General features: G+C 38.0%; 1 protein-coding gene across 1 annotated transcript in view; it reads right to left on the bottom strand.

Annotated features, from left to right (window-relative positions):
• The window catches only part of LOC101158974 (serine/threonine protein kinase 26), a 34,190-nt gene that overhangs the window by 14,238 nt on the left and 4,320 nt on the right, over positions 1 to 15,632 (bottom strand). Inside the window, exon 2 of the mRNA XM_004079644.5 lies at positions 13 to 81. Within this exon, the coding sequence (XP_004079692.1) occupies positions 13 to 81 (69 nt within the window). The remainder of the gene's footprint in view (positions 1 to 12; positions 82 to 15,632) is intronic.

Genomic DNA, 15,632 nt, shown 5'->3' with positions numbered 1-15,632 from the left:
ACATATGCTCACCTCTCCAAATGATCCTTTTCCAATTCGATCCAACTTAGTGAAAAGTTCTTCTGGATCAATCTGAGAACTCTGGAAGACAAAAAAAAACAACACATTTATTTCTGTAGTTCAGGTTTATAAAAAAAAAAAAAAACACAACAGAAATGCAGGCGTTGACGGTGGGAAAGCTTTCAATTACCAAAAAATTAAAAAAATGTAAGAAATTTTTACATTTTACTTTTTCACATTGAATGGTTTCATTTCAAGTACAAACACTTTGTCCTTTTGTGAGTTTTAGACAAATCCTAAAAAGGTTTGAAGCTTTGTTTTCTTTGGTTTTATGACAGCAGAATTTAAAATCCAGCGTGGAAATCTGATTAGTCTCTTTTAGCTTTGCAACACCTTTGTTCATCCTCGAGATGAAGCAAGACGTTTGTTCTTGCACACAGGGCTTCAAGACAAAAATAGTCCTTCTTGCTGAACTTGGATGTTTCTGCAGCTTTTTCCAACACATTCATTGTTGTGTTACTCAACTGAGGAAAAACTACTGTGTCAGATATCCAAAGCGGGCGTGGTTAATGTGGGGGGCGGAACCACATTTTTAGAAATACCAAAGCCAGGCTGAGCTTTATGATCTGACCTTTACGTGACAAATGCCTCCATTCACCCCTCTTTATTCCACAGGTAACCGCTTATATAATTAGAAATACTTCTCCCGTTTGACACAAAAAGCTTCTATCCCTCTTTCGTCCAATCTACAATACGTCCTCTGTCAGTGCTGCAGTACGGTTGATGTACTGCTTTACATCAACCGACAATAAGACGGTTTATCAGAGTTCTACAGAAAATCTCAAGTTTGTTGTGCCCTGAAAGAAATCTGTTAGGATTTATGAAGTATGTCTTGTCCTGAGAGACATTTGTTCTTGCATGGCAAGACATTGTTTGTTAACATTAAAAGGTTGTTGTTCCTTTCTTACCAAAAGTCATTTATTCTTGTTCTCACATGGACATTTGATATTGAATGTAAAGACAATTGTTCTTGTATACCCATTGAAAGACATTGAATTTGTTACCATATTGGAAGACATCTGTTCTTCCTCTAACTAGTAGAGACGTCTTTTTTTCTTACACTGACAGATATTTGTTTTTGTTCTAGCGTAAAAAGATGTGTGCCTTAGCTCTTGTGGAAAAACTTTGTTTTTCTCAGTTTTCTCTTGTTTTCGATTCCTCATTGCTGCAGTGAACAATGTATATTTGGTGTTCTTCCTAAGAAAGACGTTTGTTCTTGTTCTCAAAGTCTTGGTTTACAAATATCTTGCAGAGTCCAAACCGTGTTACAAACCCTACAGGAGAACCAATCGAAATGCTTAAGATGTTGCAACACCTGATGTGGTATCTGCTGGTGAAGCAAACACATTTATTTTCGTGAAAATTTTAAAACAGAAGTTAAAGTTTAGATAAAAGACACTTGTTTAGTTTGAGTCATTTTAAATGCATAAAAAAGTCAATGAAACAGAAGTGTTTCTATGAACTCACTTCCTCCAGACTAAAACTTGAAACACAAGCCAGAAAAAAAGTGTCGCCAGCGAAAAGTCATAAACTGCAGAAGGAAACAAGTGTGACAGTTGAAGATAACAGGAACTGAACACAGACACACATTTATCTCAGAGGATTACACTCGTTTCCTAAACTCCAGCAGTTGTGAAAAAGCAGCATTTTTACGGATGAGGACGTGGAGTGACTTTATGAGAACACGCCTCTTATGCGTGTTGAGCTTGGAAAACCAGCCGTCACAACCGCAACACCAGCCTTTGGTTTAAACAGAAATGTTTTAAAACGCCTTTTTTTTTTTTAATCTTTCAAAATAAAAACATTTTCATTCATTTTTAAGTTGGCAGAAGTTCTCGGTTCTGTTTCCTCCAGTTTGCACTTCGTCCACACATTGCAGGGTTCCCAATGACCAATAAACAGATAAAGATCATTGAAAAAGTTGCTGCATGGTTTAACTGTAGCTTGTTGGGATAGTTTTGGTGGAAATGCACGAAACCCAGTGAATAATTAAGGTCATATGCTACATCAGCAGCAAAACATTTGTCCTCAGGTCTGGTCCCATTTAGCAAGCGACTACTTACAACGAAAAATCTACCTAAAGGCGCGTTTCGCGTGTAAAACTCGTGCTCAGGTATAAAGCACATTTTTAAGGCTGTTTTCGGCAATAGAACGTAAGTTACACTTTGACCAATCAGGGACTCGGATTTGGTAGACATATGGATGTGCTAACCATTTGAAAATAATAATTGTGGTTTGTGTTCGGCCAGAATTCTACGACACCAAGTCTTTGCTATATCGGAAAAAGCTCTGAAATAACAAACCTGGAGCTAGAATCACCAGATTTGCACCAAGAATCTTTCAACTGTATACAGTAGATGCTTGTCCAGTGTGAAAACAATGGGATAAATGCATCACATGTTCCATGTGTCCTAGCTATAGACATCTGGTGAGATCTGTCACAAACTCAGAACAACACGAAGACTTTCTGACCCCTTTGAAGCCTTTTGAATGGTGTCACTTCAACACTCAACGTTCTGCCTTAAACTCAAACAAACGGCTGAAAAGCAGCTTCTGATACTCCTCCGATGCTGCTCGAGTTTCCCCTGCGAGCTATAAAAAGAACACATGCAGAACCCACAAAGCTGCCACACCCTGAGAGCAAACACAGCCGTCACTGTCTGCTGGTTCTGCTCCCGGCGCAGAGGTGAAGGAAAAGATGAGGGGAAAGCACCAAAGGAACACAGAGATCCGGTGTGGAGAACCGAGGCCCGATTGTGACGATGCTGCTGCTGCTGCTGCTGTATGAACGCGGTGTACAGTTACAGCCAGACTTTCCAGCTGTTATGGCTTATTTTAAAGGGGATATCTTTCACCAAAAAGGAAGGACACTTATCCCCGTCTGATATTTTATGGACCCAACCAAGACTAGACCCTTGAAAAGTGATAATGGACTCGTTTCCATGACTTCCTGCTCGATTCGCCAAACAAAAGAGTGGAAAAGTGGTCAGAGTCAGACTGTGAAGTCTCATTGCTGTGATTAAAACACTCATGAACAAACTCCAACAAAGAAGTCTTGTCAAAACTTGCACTTTGATCAAACTTGTTCTCCTTGGTTATGCAATAGATCCGTTGTTCTAGAGGTGAATGCAGACAGCAGTGTAGTCAGGTATTTCCACTGGGAAGCCAAAATCATTTCATGCTGAACTGTTCTTCAATACCAATTCACTCTTTGATAGTGGAACACACGTTCTTTGAACTACTATTAACTCTTTTACCTCTTATGCTGTTAGCGTAATTCTGACAGATATAGTAACGTTTAGAGTCACATAATTGTGCAAAGCTACTTTTTCTGCTTCATAAATCAGTTGGTTAATGTTAATTCCGTAAACACTTCACTACTGTAAAGTGTTGGATTTCAATGCAAAGTTGCTTTTTGTGTTTTCGTCACGAACGTCAACACTGGAGATGAAGATCCAGAGTTGGAGGGGTTGATATTTGCAACCAAACGAATCTTTTTGGTCTTTTACAGATCAACCTATTTCGATGCTTTATATTCTCAGAACACTGTCCTCATTTCCTGACGTTCTTCAGCCTTTTCAGAGTTCACCTTTTGAAAGAGTCAGCTTTTCAAATTCGTTGCAGACTACATACTTCCACACATGCATCAATTTGTCCGCGAAGTAGTAACGAAACTTGTGGTTTTCTCACATATTTAGGTCAGCTCTAAAAACAAAACAAAAAAGTAGAGAGGCTGACGTCATTCCAACTTTGCACCAAAATTTGTTTTATGAATGTTAGGAATGTAAAGATTAATTTTAACAACAATTTAATTCATATCATAATTTGTGTTCGTTGATATGATTCATAGTTGATGTTAATTTATTTTGAAAGATCCGATTCACTGACCTGAAATCGCTTTTTAGCCAAACTTCAACCAGTATGACTCGGAGAGAAATACCTGGTACTGAACAGAGCAGGTGAAGTTTTCCAGATTCCTTGGATTTCTTCCAAGATGATGAAGTGTAAATGAAATATTTGTAAAAAACTAAAAACAAGAATGAACGTCAAATCCATTCACATTTTAGTTTCCTACAGTTCAGCACACTGTTGTTTTTCCACATCCAATGAATCCAAAGGGAACATTCTTGGAACAATCTAGCCCACAGTATGGTCACGTGTTTGCACACCTCGGGTAGTAAAGGCCGTGCCAAAGCCACTATGTACATTTTGCACATAGCATGGATGGAAATTGGTCATACGTGAATATATGTGGAAAAAGTGAGAAAGGTTGTGGTTCTTAACAAGAAATTCTCATAGATGTATCACAATTGACCCATGTTAAAACCAAAGGAGAAGTACAAATAAACCACGAAAAGAACACGTAGATCAAAGTAGAACCTGAACCATGCATGATTATTGCGCTGTTTGTATGCAATTCATTAGTGATTCGTGCGTCAATTGTGTATTTTGAACGTGAAATGTGCGACGGATACACGATATAAAAGTTATACATCGGTGGTACATGCCTGGAAAGTCTTTTAGACATATGTGGAATGGTCGTAGAAAGATACACATTTGCATATGCATCTCGCATGTCACGCACAACTGCGCAAGATGTACATAATAATTAGGCATAGACTGCGTAATTATCAGCCAACCACAATTTTGAACAGCTCTAAACCCAATTCACGTAAAGACCCGTCGGCTCACATCGTCGACTGACAAAAGAAACACTTATGTGTAACGTATATCAAGCATGAATCACGAAAGATAGAGATTTCATATGTGGAAAATGTAGGTAGTAGCTGTGTGACACGGCCCTAATAGTGGTTTTGTTTATTTTTTGATGTGTGTTGTCCGTTGCGACGCACTGGCGATTTTACATTCTAGTAAAAAAATAAAATAAAATAATAGCCTACTGCACCTCAATTCAAATGATATTTTCTAGGGCTGCACGATATGAGCACAACTTGCGATGTGCGATATTAGTGATCAATATTGCGATAATGATATAATTTGCGGTATATAAACAAATAGCAAAACAACCAAAAACATCATTACCATCTCATTGCAACAGTTTAAAAAAATGATACTCCAAATGACCCTTATTGACGTAGGAGGCAAACATCTAACATAAAAGGGCTCATCTGATTGGTCAACATCGGAAAAGGGTCCATCCAATTGGTCAAATGCATAAATGGATTTATTTGATTCGTTAAATGCTTCAAGCTGCCATAGGATTGTATTAGCACATTTAAGGTAACCATTTATTGCGATTTTTGCTGACTTTTGCGATATGGATATTGCACTGCTTGATATTGCGATAACGATAAATTTGCGGTATATTGTGCAGGCCTAATATTTTCCATTATTTTTACTTTTGAAATGATTTTATAATGGTATTAGTCAATTTGATGCATCTTCTTCTTCCACTTTCGGCTTCTCCCATCAGGGGTCGCCAAATAACATTAAAATATAAAAAGAAGTTGCTTTAAGGTGGGGTCTGGGCGTTTCCATCCTAAAGTCTTTTCAAGAAAACCTACTGAACATCTTCTGGTCTTTAGCATTTTTTGAGAACATTTGCGGATAGTGTATCATTTTTTTCATCAATGTATCTTGTATACTAATACTTTGAAACAAAAATCATTTAATAGTTGTATTCCACATATCAATAATTGAAGTGTTTCATTGGAAATGTATTGATTAACCATGTTCTTTGTAGTCTCCTCATCTAGCAGAGGTGTGTATGTAAATAAAGGCACATGCTTTAGCCTGGTCTTTCTTTAAAAGCTTCTCTTTTACAGTAAGCGACCTTGACTCGACTCATTCAGAGAGAATGTGCTCGTTTGCCTCCGATTTTGCCTGCAGTCATTTAGGAAGCGCTGAAAGCAGCCGTTCACATTTGAGTCGCCGCGATAACCATCAAACAGGCACTCTCTCTCCTCAACCTGGAATTGACTTTAGCCTGAAAGCTCAGTTTCAGTTTGCCTGCTTGGATTTTTCTCTCAACTACATTGGAGGAAATTCCTGATTCTGTAGGTTCGCCCACCAACAAAATAAATCTACAGTCTGACATCCTAATGTTTGGTTTATTTGAACAGACAGAGATAGAAAATCACAAATAAATCTATATGAACGTATTCGCATTTCATTGAGCGAAATAAGTATGTGAACCCTCTTGCCAAAAAGGCTTTATACCTTGTGGAAAAACCCTATTAGGCTTTTCTTGTAGTTGATGACCATGTTTCTACATATATTGGGGGGAATTGATGTCTACTCTTCTTTACAAATGACTTTTAAATCGTTCAGATTTGGTGCCTGTTGCTTAGCAACTTGGAGCTTCAGGTTGTCTATGGGCCTGAGGTCTGAGACCAGCTGGAGAGCTTTGGGTCATAATCCTGTTGGAAGACCCATCCATGACCCATTTTAGGCCTCTTGGTGGAGGCTCAGGATTTGATGGTACATGGTCTCCGCCCAAACGGTGAAGTAGCCCAGTGCAGAAAAACATCCCCAAACCATAATGCTTCCACCTCCATGCTTGACAGTGGGGGTGGTGTTCTTGGGGGTCATAGGCAGCATGACTTGGTGATTTTCTATAACTCACTGTTCAAATAAACCTACCATTATCAAATACTTATTCCCTCCATTATAACTTCTGCGTCATTTAGCTTTCATGGTCAGCATTACAGGCTGTGGGACTGAAGTGCATCAATGAGTCCATTTAAATACCCACAATAATCAGACAACAGAGAGTCATCATATTTTTGCAATGTTCAAGACAGCAAGGACGTTTAGAAAGTCTTGGTCCATTATCAGATTTATTTAAAAGATATGACGTAACTTTGTGACTTCTTGTTACTTTCAAACCCCCCAAACTGTTGTTGTCTTGTAATCTAGAAGCTAACATGTCTGCAATATGAACCACATGTTGCTCTCTGTTTGAACCAATCGACTTGGACCTGGAGGTCCGTGGTCTCCTGAGACATTTCCTACGTTTGGTGTATGCATGCTCTGATGTAGAACTACAAAAGTATTGGATACTAGTGGAAAAAATAGAAGGTATGTGAGGCCGGATGTAAAACTTCAAAATATATTGGATAATAGTAAAAAAAAAACAACAACAACAGGAAGTATGCGTTCTCTGATGAAAAAAGTTTTGATACCAGTATAAATATTTGTGGAAAAAAATCCATGTGATAGTTCTTACAGCTGCTATCAAATAAAATACATCAGATTATCCTGTTTTCATGTCACATCAGAAATCCAATCATTTCAGAAATCTGTGCACAAAAAAGGTGCCTAGAATGTAAAATATTTGGAGTGAAATAAACAAATGCAGCAGCTGAAATCCCTGTTCAAGAAGATATTTGTGTTTGGCTTAAACACTTTGAGAAACACAAACTTTTACGATAAAAAATCCTTATTTTTTATTTTAATTTTTTTTATGCACCATTAGTTTAAAATGTGTTTTCCCAATTCTTTTTGCTTTTGCTTTTGTTTAGTTTTTTCTCTTGAGTAAGAAGAGTTACGGTTGTGTGAGATTTTACTAGCATTAACGAAACAAAAGACCAATTATTAGCACCAACTTAGCTGAATATTCATCAAACAAAAGTTGGATCCAGACCAAATTCCTTCAACTGGACAAAATCTAAATCAAAAAATGAAAAGAGATTTAGTAAGTAAATAAAAACCTAAAAGAAAAACATGTTAATGTCAGACAGTGATTTGCAGAACTGAGGTTATGGGTGAACACTTCTGTTCAGTCGAGACGAGGCGGAATAAATATTCTACTTGTTGTTGAAGCTTTGATGAAATAAAAGTGTGTTTTTCACAGTTCACTGGTGGTTACGCAATCTGGGAATTCTCATTTGTCCTTTTAATTTGTTTCCTTCAAGGAAAACAGCCAAAATTAAAAGACAAACAAGCCCAGTTCAGGTCTTTAAATGGGTTTCAGGAGGAAGGAGTCATGATTCAGACGTTAGTCATCAAAATAAAGTTTTTCCTGAAATCTCCCTGCTGTCTTTAATGTTGTTCTTAAAACCTTGTGACTCTGATATGTCTATAACTAGTATTATGAAATATTTTCCCCAATTTACCAGTAGCTGGATTTTGTATAAAGCCATAAACATAAAGAACCACAACATAAAAAACATCACCTGGATGAAAAAAATAAACCTAAAGTTTAAATAGTTTTAAATAAGTTCTCAATTCTATATTACAAATAAAAATACACATAAGTGACAGACCTGTACCAGTAAAAATTCTACAAGAAAAATAGAAATTTTGTGTTATGTCTTACATAACCTAAGATGGGCAGGGACTAAAACGATCAACGTTTTTTTAAGGTTATCACTGTACATTCTTATTTCAAAATTATTAAGCTTATCTAATCATTTCTAATGAAACAATATAACTGTGAAACAGTGATATGTGCTCGTAAAGTAATTACAGATCCGGTTGCCAGGCGGAATTCTGACTCATGATGTCATTGCCTCTAAACCCCTGAACATTCAACAAGGAAACCCCTTAAAAGACACAAAAATCAGACTTTAATGTCAAAGAACTGTTAAAAGTGTAAACAGTATTTGTAGTTTTGAGTATCCTAAAGTTATTGACGCTTACATAGAATAAAGTTACCATAGATTTGCTTCATTTAAAAAGAATAATAAAGCTAAAAAAACTGAATGTGCAACATCGGTGTTTGGCGAGACAAACAGGAGCTGATGCCAGACTAACCAATTCATACGGTGAAGTTCACATCACAACAACATCATTTCAACTCATAGGTGTTTAAAATTCCAAAATGGATTTTCATTTTTGGTTTTTTACATTTTGGTTTATGGAATTTGGTTTTGTTTTCCAAACAGTAATGCTTTTTTTTTTTATTGTCATAGTGATCATTAAAATGTTTCAGCATCGAGCGATCTGCACTTCAGGGCCACCGTACCTTAACACCGAAAATATCGGCAACGGCAGAAAAATAACGCGCTCTTTGAACTAGCGCAACTCTTCGAGCAGAATTAACGCAACTAACACAATCATGGCAGATTCTAAAGAGGAAAGCGGCCCTATACGGTAGTTGGTTTACGTTATTTGCACAAACATGTCACGGCTAGAGCTGTGACGGTGTCAGATTTTTGATCACCACGGTGATGAACCACTAGGGGTGTTGCGGTTAAACTTTCAAAAAAAAGTTCGGTGATGCGGTTATTGTCACAGCCCTAGTCACTACCGTAAAGTGTTGCATATTAATCGCAAAGCTTTGGAATCCATTGGACAAAATAAAGACATATTTTACTGTTACAAGGGATTATAAATCTTCTGACACACAAGGTGTATATTTGTATAAACCCCTTTTGTAATTTAGGCTAAACTTTACTTTTTTTATATTGTTAATATTTGTGATGTTTTTTTTTGTTGGACGGGATGGAAGAAAAGAGAAGGGAAGAAGAGGAGGGGAATGTTGGGGGGGGCACAAAAATAAAGGGGGGGGGGGTTAAGGAAATAGAAGGATGGTTACAGAAGGGGTAGAACCATAAAGAAGTTTGTAATCATCCCTGTGGTGATCTAGTTTGGTCTTAAAGCTCAGTGAAACTGGTCCATGAAACACAAACAAGGAATCAGCTGATGGAAAACATGGAGCACAAGGTGGAAACTACATGTGACAAAGACCTAGAACCATCCAAGTACAGCTGTGAAAATCTGGAGGCTTAGGAATACAAACATTCAGCGTCAGAGCCCCTCTGAAGGGTGAGGACTGTGTTTTAGGGTGGGACGGTTGTGTTAGAGTGACAGACGGGCGAATGTGGTGTGTCAACAGAAAAACCCGCACGACCACAGAGAGACAAGAATGCGAGTGTTGGTGTGTGTAACAGATTGAAGGTCACAGCTGCTGGAGGAGGAAGTCCAAACAGTATTCTCAGATATGACCTTTGCGGAACGCCATCATGTGAAAATCTCATCGCTCTTTCACCACTTCCTGTTTCTGCTGAAGCCAGCACCAAAACACCAGCAGACCAGACGTCCACCGTGTGAGACTTTGTTTGGTTTAGGCGCAAATTCGGAGCATGAATTTGAACAATGAGCTCATTGTTCGCGTGGTTAAATAAAGACAGTTTGGTAAGTCTGGAAACGCGTTCACTTGGGTTTTTTTGTTTGTTGTTTTTAGGAAAGAGGCAAACATCTCCGGGTTCGGCATTAAGCTCCAGCTAATAAAAAGCTCGTCTTTGGTGTCTGAGGACGATTGTGAAGAACAAACATAGCTGTAGTTGTTTAAATAAGCTAGCACCATCCCCCCATAACACAAAGCTAAATGACGATGTTGAGCACATCGGCTGTCCTTTTGATGACAACCTTTTACACCAATAGCCCGATTCCTTTATTTGTAGCCAAACAATCTACTTTTATTGGCCAATAAGGGGCCACCAGACGGCACTGAAAGGGGAAATTCAGCATCTGTTGGGTAGGATTTCGTCATGAGTTAATTTGGGAACAGGGTTGGAGCAAACTAATCATTAAATGTGGGCTCGCCTGGATTAACACGAGGCTGATTTTAAGGTGAACAGTTAACTAGGTTGTTAGCAAAGACAGAGTTCCTCCCTTTTTTCTAGGAACAACAAAAACTTGCTTTAACTGGGAAGGTTTACAGCCGTTTTTACAGCACAGAAAAAGACGTGTGCAGTGAAAATGAGCTTTTAGTCCATTAGAATGTTGAAGAAAGGTGCTGCTAGAGGTAAATGCAGAGGAAATGCTAAAGAGTGAGCACAGATGAACTTCAGATCCAGGTCGGATCGTCGTTTTCATAAGACAATTCCCCGAAGTACTCCAGCTGTCTGAACTCATTCCTAATTTCCCTTTGGAGTAAAAACTTTTTTTTTTTAATTGAACCAAAATAGATCTATAGCAGGACGGATGAGACAAAAGTTCAGCTCAGGTGAACAAGCAGAGGCAAAATTTACAGCAAGAACAATTGAAATGATTGAAAGAAATGAATGATGTCATTTTGTTCTCGCAGACATGGTGCAAGAAGAAATGTCTCACGGAAATGTTATTTATTTGACTTCCAACTTGAGGTGAGCACACTAATTCACCGTGTACTCCCATGTTTTCTGAGTCTAAGCTCTAAAGAAAACGTTCATTTAAAATATTTCACTGGTCCAAAAAGCACAAATAAAATAATTTTACCATTAAAGAAATAAATAAGAAGCTAGGTTTTGGTTGTTTGTTAAGGAATATACGATTCTAAAAATAAATAACATTTTACTCTTTTTTTATGAAAACTAAAAAAAAAGGAAATCAAAATGACAACCTATACTGGAGATTAAATATATAAAAACGTACAAAAACAATTGAAAACATCTGAACAATTGAACTAAAAGTCAGCTCTTTTACTAACCAACTACTGCGATTAAAAAGGTCAAGATAGTATTTAGAGAAATGTACAGTTTTACAGGATTTTTATTTATCTGTTTCTCTAAAGGTACTTTTTATTTTATTTTACAATTAACCAGAAAACTTTTCAGGTCACTCTTTGCATATGTGTGCATTGAAATAAAACTGACTTTTATTTTTAAATACAGATTTTGGTCATTTAGTTGATGTTCCAGGGATCAGAAAATTGGATTTTCATGTATATTTCAGTCTAAACTAACACTACAGAGCGACACGACTTGTCTGTTTGAAGCGAATGAGCGTTTTCCTCTAACAGGTGAAACGACCTCAACCTCGGTTTGTGATCCAACAGGTTTTTTTTTTCGTTCATCACAAAGCTGCAGACTGTGAAACCTGAGATTGAAATCTCTGCTGGGTCCGTTTAGCTAAAAGCGTACCCGACACCAGAACAACATGTGCTGCAGTTTACACAACACGAGCGAAGAACCGCAGAGGAACACACCAGCTAGACCACAAGAGACCAGCTGGAAGCCAAAGTCAGTCTGCAGGCGGACCAAGAAAGGCCAAAGACGAGAGAAAGCTAAAGAAAGGTTGGGTCTTTGATCCATCTACACATGTTCTCACAGCGTCTGTCAGACTGGAAGACTCTGACCGGATTACGACACCAAGGTTCAGCGCGAGGGCGCGGGAACGTTCGTCTGACAGCAAAGAGTCCAACTCTGGAGGAGGTTCACAGGAAGTCAGACCTCCCTCTATTTATCTATCAAGGAGGGCCAGAAATTCTAATCCAGACCAAACGCTGAGACAGCACCAAAAGCCCTCCGTTCTATAGAATACCCAAAAATGTATGTATGTATGTACAAATGTAAAAATAAAGATTAAAAACACTTCGGTCTGACGCTAAGCCACACTATGAACCAAAATGCCCTTTAAAAACCAAAGAAAAATGACCAAAAATGTAAATATAATGTAGATCTATCAAGACCAATGGCAAAACGAAAAATTAAATAAAGAATTTTTTTTATTAAAAACAAACAAAAAGGATCATTAAAATGGATTAAACACAAAAATAATCAAATTAAAACACTCGCAAAAAATATATAGAATTATTAATTTCAGTTAATATCATTCAGTTCTATTTATTTTTATCTGTATTTAAAGATTTTAACATAATTTTTAATCTGGATTATTTATTATCGTCAGTCTATGATCCATACTGAAAGTGTATTGAAGAACTAAATACATCTTCATGAAATAATATCAAATTTAAGACTATTTTTACTCCAGTAGATGTTTTCATACTGAGATTCATGACCTCCAGGGGAAAAATATGGAGCAAATATAAACTCATGTTTACTGAGAAACCATGGTTTCCACCAACAACCCCATAAAGGTGTGCCCCATTATCTCAGCAGATGATCATCCAGGTCATCGTTTTCCATCAGCACTTCAATAAAGCTATAAAATATGACACGCTTCATCACATTTGCTTATATCGTCATCCTCAAACCACGGAAGAGCTCATCCTTCAACCTCACACCTTCAACGTCTCAACAATGAGACAAAAGTCAACCAGAAACAAAAACAATCACATGACGCAGTGTTTGGCTTTTTACAGTGTTTGGCTTTCAGGTGGGAATCGGCTGCATTTTTGACTTTACTTTGTTTTTATTGCAGTTTTCCTAGATTCCAAAGAGAAAGCTGCTGCTTCAGGGAAACAAAAGCTGCTCTTCAATTGAACTTTAAGATTATAAAGAAGAAACATTTACAGAACCGGAGGTTTTTCATTTTACTCAGACTTATTTGTATCCAAAGGACAAAATATAAGAACATTTATAAGCAGTTTAACACTTTGAAGACTACTCCACTTTACCCTGGAGCACTGAATTTCACCCGACCAAAACTATTTACATGAATTTCAATATGTGGCAGGTTAAGGAGTCTGTGCCTTCCCCAGGGAAGTCTCACATGTCCCAGGAATGGGTGGACCAATGACAAAGATTCTAGTATCGTTTTTTATTTTTAAAGAATCTTTTGTTCTCAAATTCCTAATTTTTGAGCATGTTTTTAGGAACTTCCCATCTTTTTCTTTTTCATTTTGTTACACATCCCACAGTTGAAAAAAAAAAAGAAAACCACTATTTTATTATGAGTTGTCATGTTTTGATGTATTTTTTAATGGCAAGTACTTTTTGCTGGGAACTACTAAATCGGGTAAAAGTTACCCGGTAAAAGTGTAGGTGTAGCTTTTTATAGATACAATTGTGCTTTGGGTGGTTTTAACATGTATAAAAGATTAAAACTGCGATCTTTTTTAGACCATAATCCATCAGTAGCAGACAAAAACCTGCCGTTTGAAGTAGCTCAGGTTTGGGACACAACAACTGCGATGGACGGCCCAAAGTCTCCCTGCTCCGCACCAATGCTGATGCAGGTACATGGATCCATAAACGTCTTCGTTTTCCTCGTCTAAGCTAGCATCCGGCTTGAAACTGTACGCCTGTTTTTCTGCTAGGCTAATGTTAGCTTTATTTGGTGAGATGTTACTACATATGCTAGCGGAGAGAAAGTGTGAAGAAAAGGGTGGATGGGAAATTAGGCGAGACTAAGGCTATGGCTATCTTCTGCACCAACAGTTCTGCCCACAACGCACAGGCGAATTTCTAATGACCTCCTGCCGCTCTGCGGAAAAAAAGTCGCAAAAAATTTTGGCTAAAAGTGACAATCATATTTAAAAGATGTTCTTGGATGTTGGCGGCTCTATTTGCAAACCCCCTGCAGTCAGAACCAGAGTAGATGTAGCCTCAAGCCATGAGAGCGGACTAAAATGAGATAACCTTTTGGTTAAGAATGTTCAGGACTGACCGGGTGAAAAATTGTGAGACTTTGTCCCATCTATGACGTTTTAACGGGGCGAACCCATCGTGATTATTGGAGTTAGTCAGAACACGCCACCAAGTGCCTCAGAGCGCCATCCAGAGGCAGCTAGCTGCTTCAAAGCACCGCAAGCAATCCAGTTGCACGGAAATGTAACTTTTTACTGATAATTTTGTAAACTGTAAGGAGAAATGGAGTTGGCATAATCCTAAAATGGCCTCTGGTGTATAAAAAAGTTGATGTAACCAGGTTCCTGCTCATAGACAGCACAGCCCATAATATAAATCACTGCGTTTATGGTCAAGACTGTGGGAGGACGATGGCTGGCAGTAGTGCATTTGAGAATTAAACATCTGGAATTGAAACAGTGGAAGAGCCCGTTTTTGCACATTTAAAGCTGTAATAAATGCCCAATGACCCCTCCCTCTGCTTTTAAATGCAATGTGGGTATCTTTAAAAAAGTTAGTTTAGAGTCAAACCCTAACTAGTCTGACACGAAAACCCAGCCCTGGTTCATATGGACAAAGATAATTATCAAAAAGAACAACAAAAAAAACCTCAAGACTAGAGATCCACAGATTTATAAAAGAGCTCAGCAGTTGTGTTGACCTAAAACTACAGAAGGATGTACAGACAAGCCCACAATTTTACTAAAAACAGAAAAATACTCAAGTTATTGGTCCACGTTAGAAGGAATTGGTTTACAATCTAAAAAACTATTGACTATGGTTCTTGTTTTTCTTTAATTGGTATTTCACCATGACAACATGGTTGTCATGAGGTTGTCTGTGGCGGCTGCAGTGCACGCCGTCTGATGGAAGCCGCGCTACGACAATCATGTGGCCACAACTGTACCAAAGAAGCTCAAACGCTGTGTGACCTCTGGGTTTTTATTTGTGTGGCTGTGATGACAAAGGTTGTGCTGCAGTGCGACAACGCCTGGGAACCATAGCGTGGTTTTTTAAAAACACGCTTCAGACTGAAACCCCGATCAAGACTGACCAAGGATTGCCGACTCAACGGGTTGTTTCAAGTATTTACTCCACACAACCCGTTGAGTAAATACTTCAAACAACCTGTTAAGTCAGCAACGGGTTGTTTCAAGTATTTACTCAACAAAAGTCATTGAGATAAAATTAGCTCCCTTTATCACATTTATTACAATTATTCAAAAGAAAAGCTTTTTTCCCGACAATCCATCGACTCAGAGGCTTTTAAAACCCACCTGAAGATCTTTTTGATTTAGCATTCTATTAGCTTAACACTAGCGCTTTTTGAATTATCGCAACTCCTCCCCCGTTACGCAGTTAACTTTGCATCGA

The sequence above is a fragment of the Oryzias latipes genome, chromosome 18 (genome assembly GCF_053564925.1).
Source record: "Oryzias latipes strain Hd-rR chromosome 18, Olatipes_Hd-rR_3.1".
Taxonomy (NCBI): domain Eukaryota; kingdom Metazoa; phylum Chordata; class Actinopteri; order Beloniformes; family Adrianichthyidae; genus Oryzias; species Oryzias latipes.
Note: the sequence above shows the minus strand (reverse complement) of the source record. Positions and strands in the feature narration are given on the sequence as shown.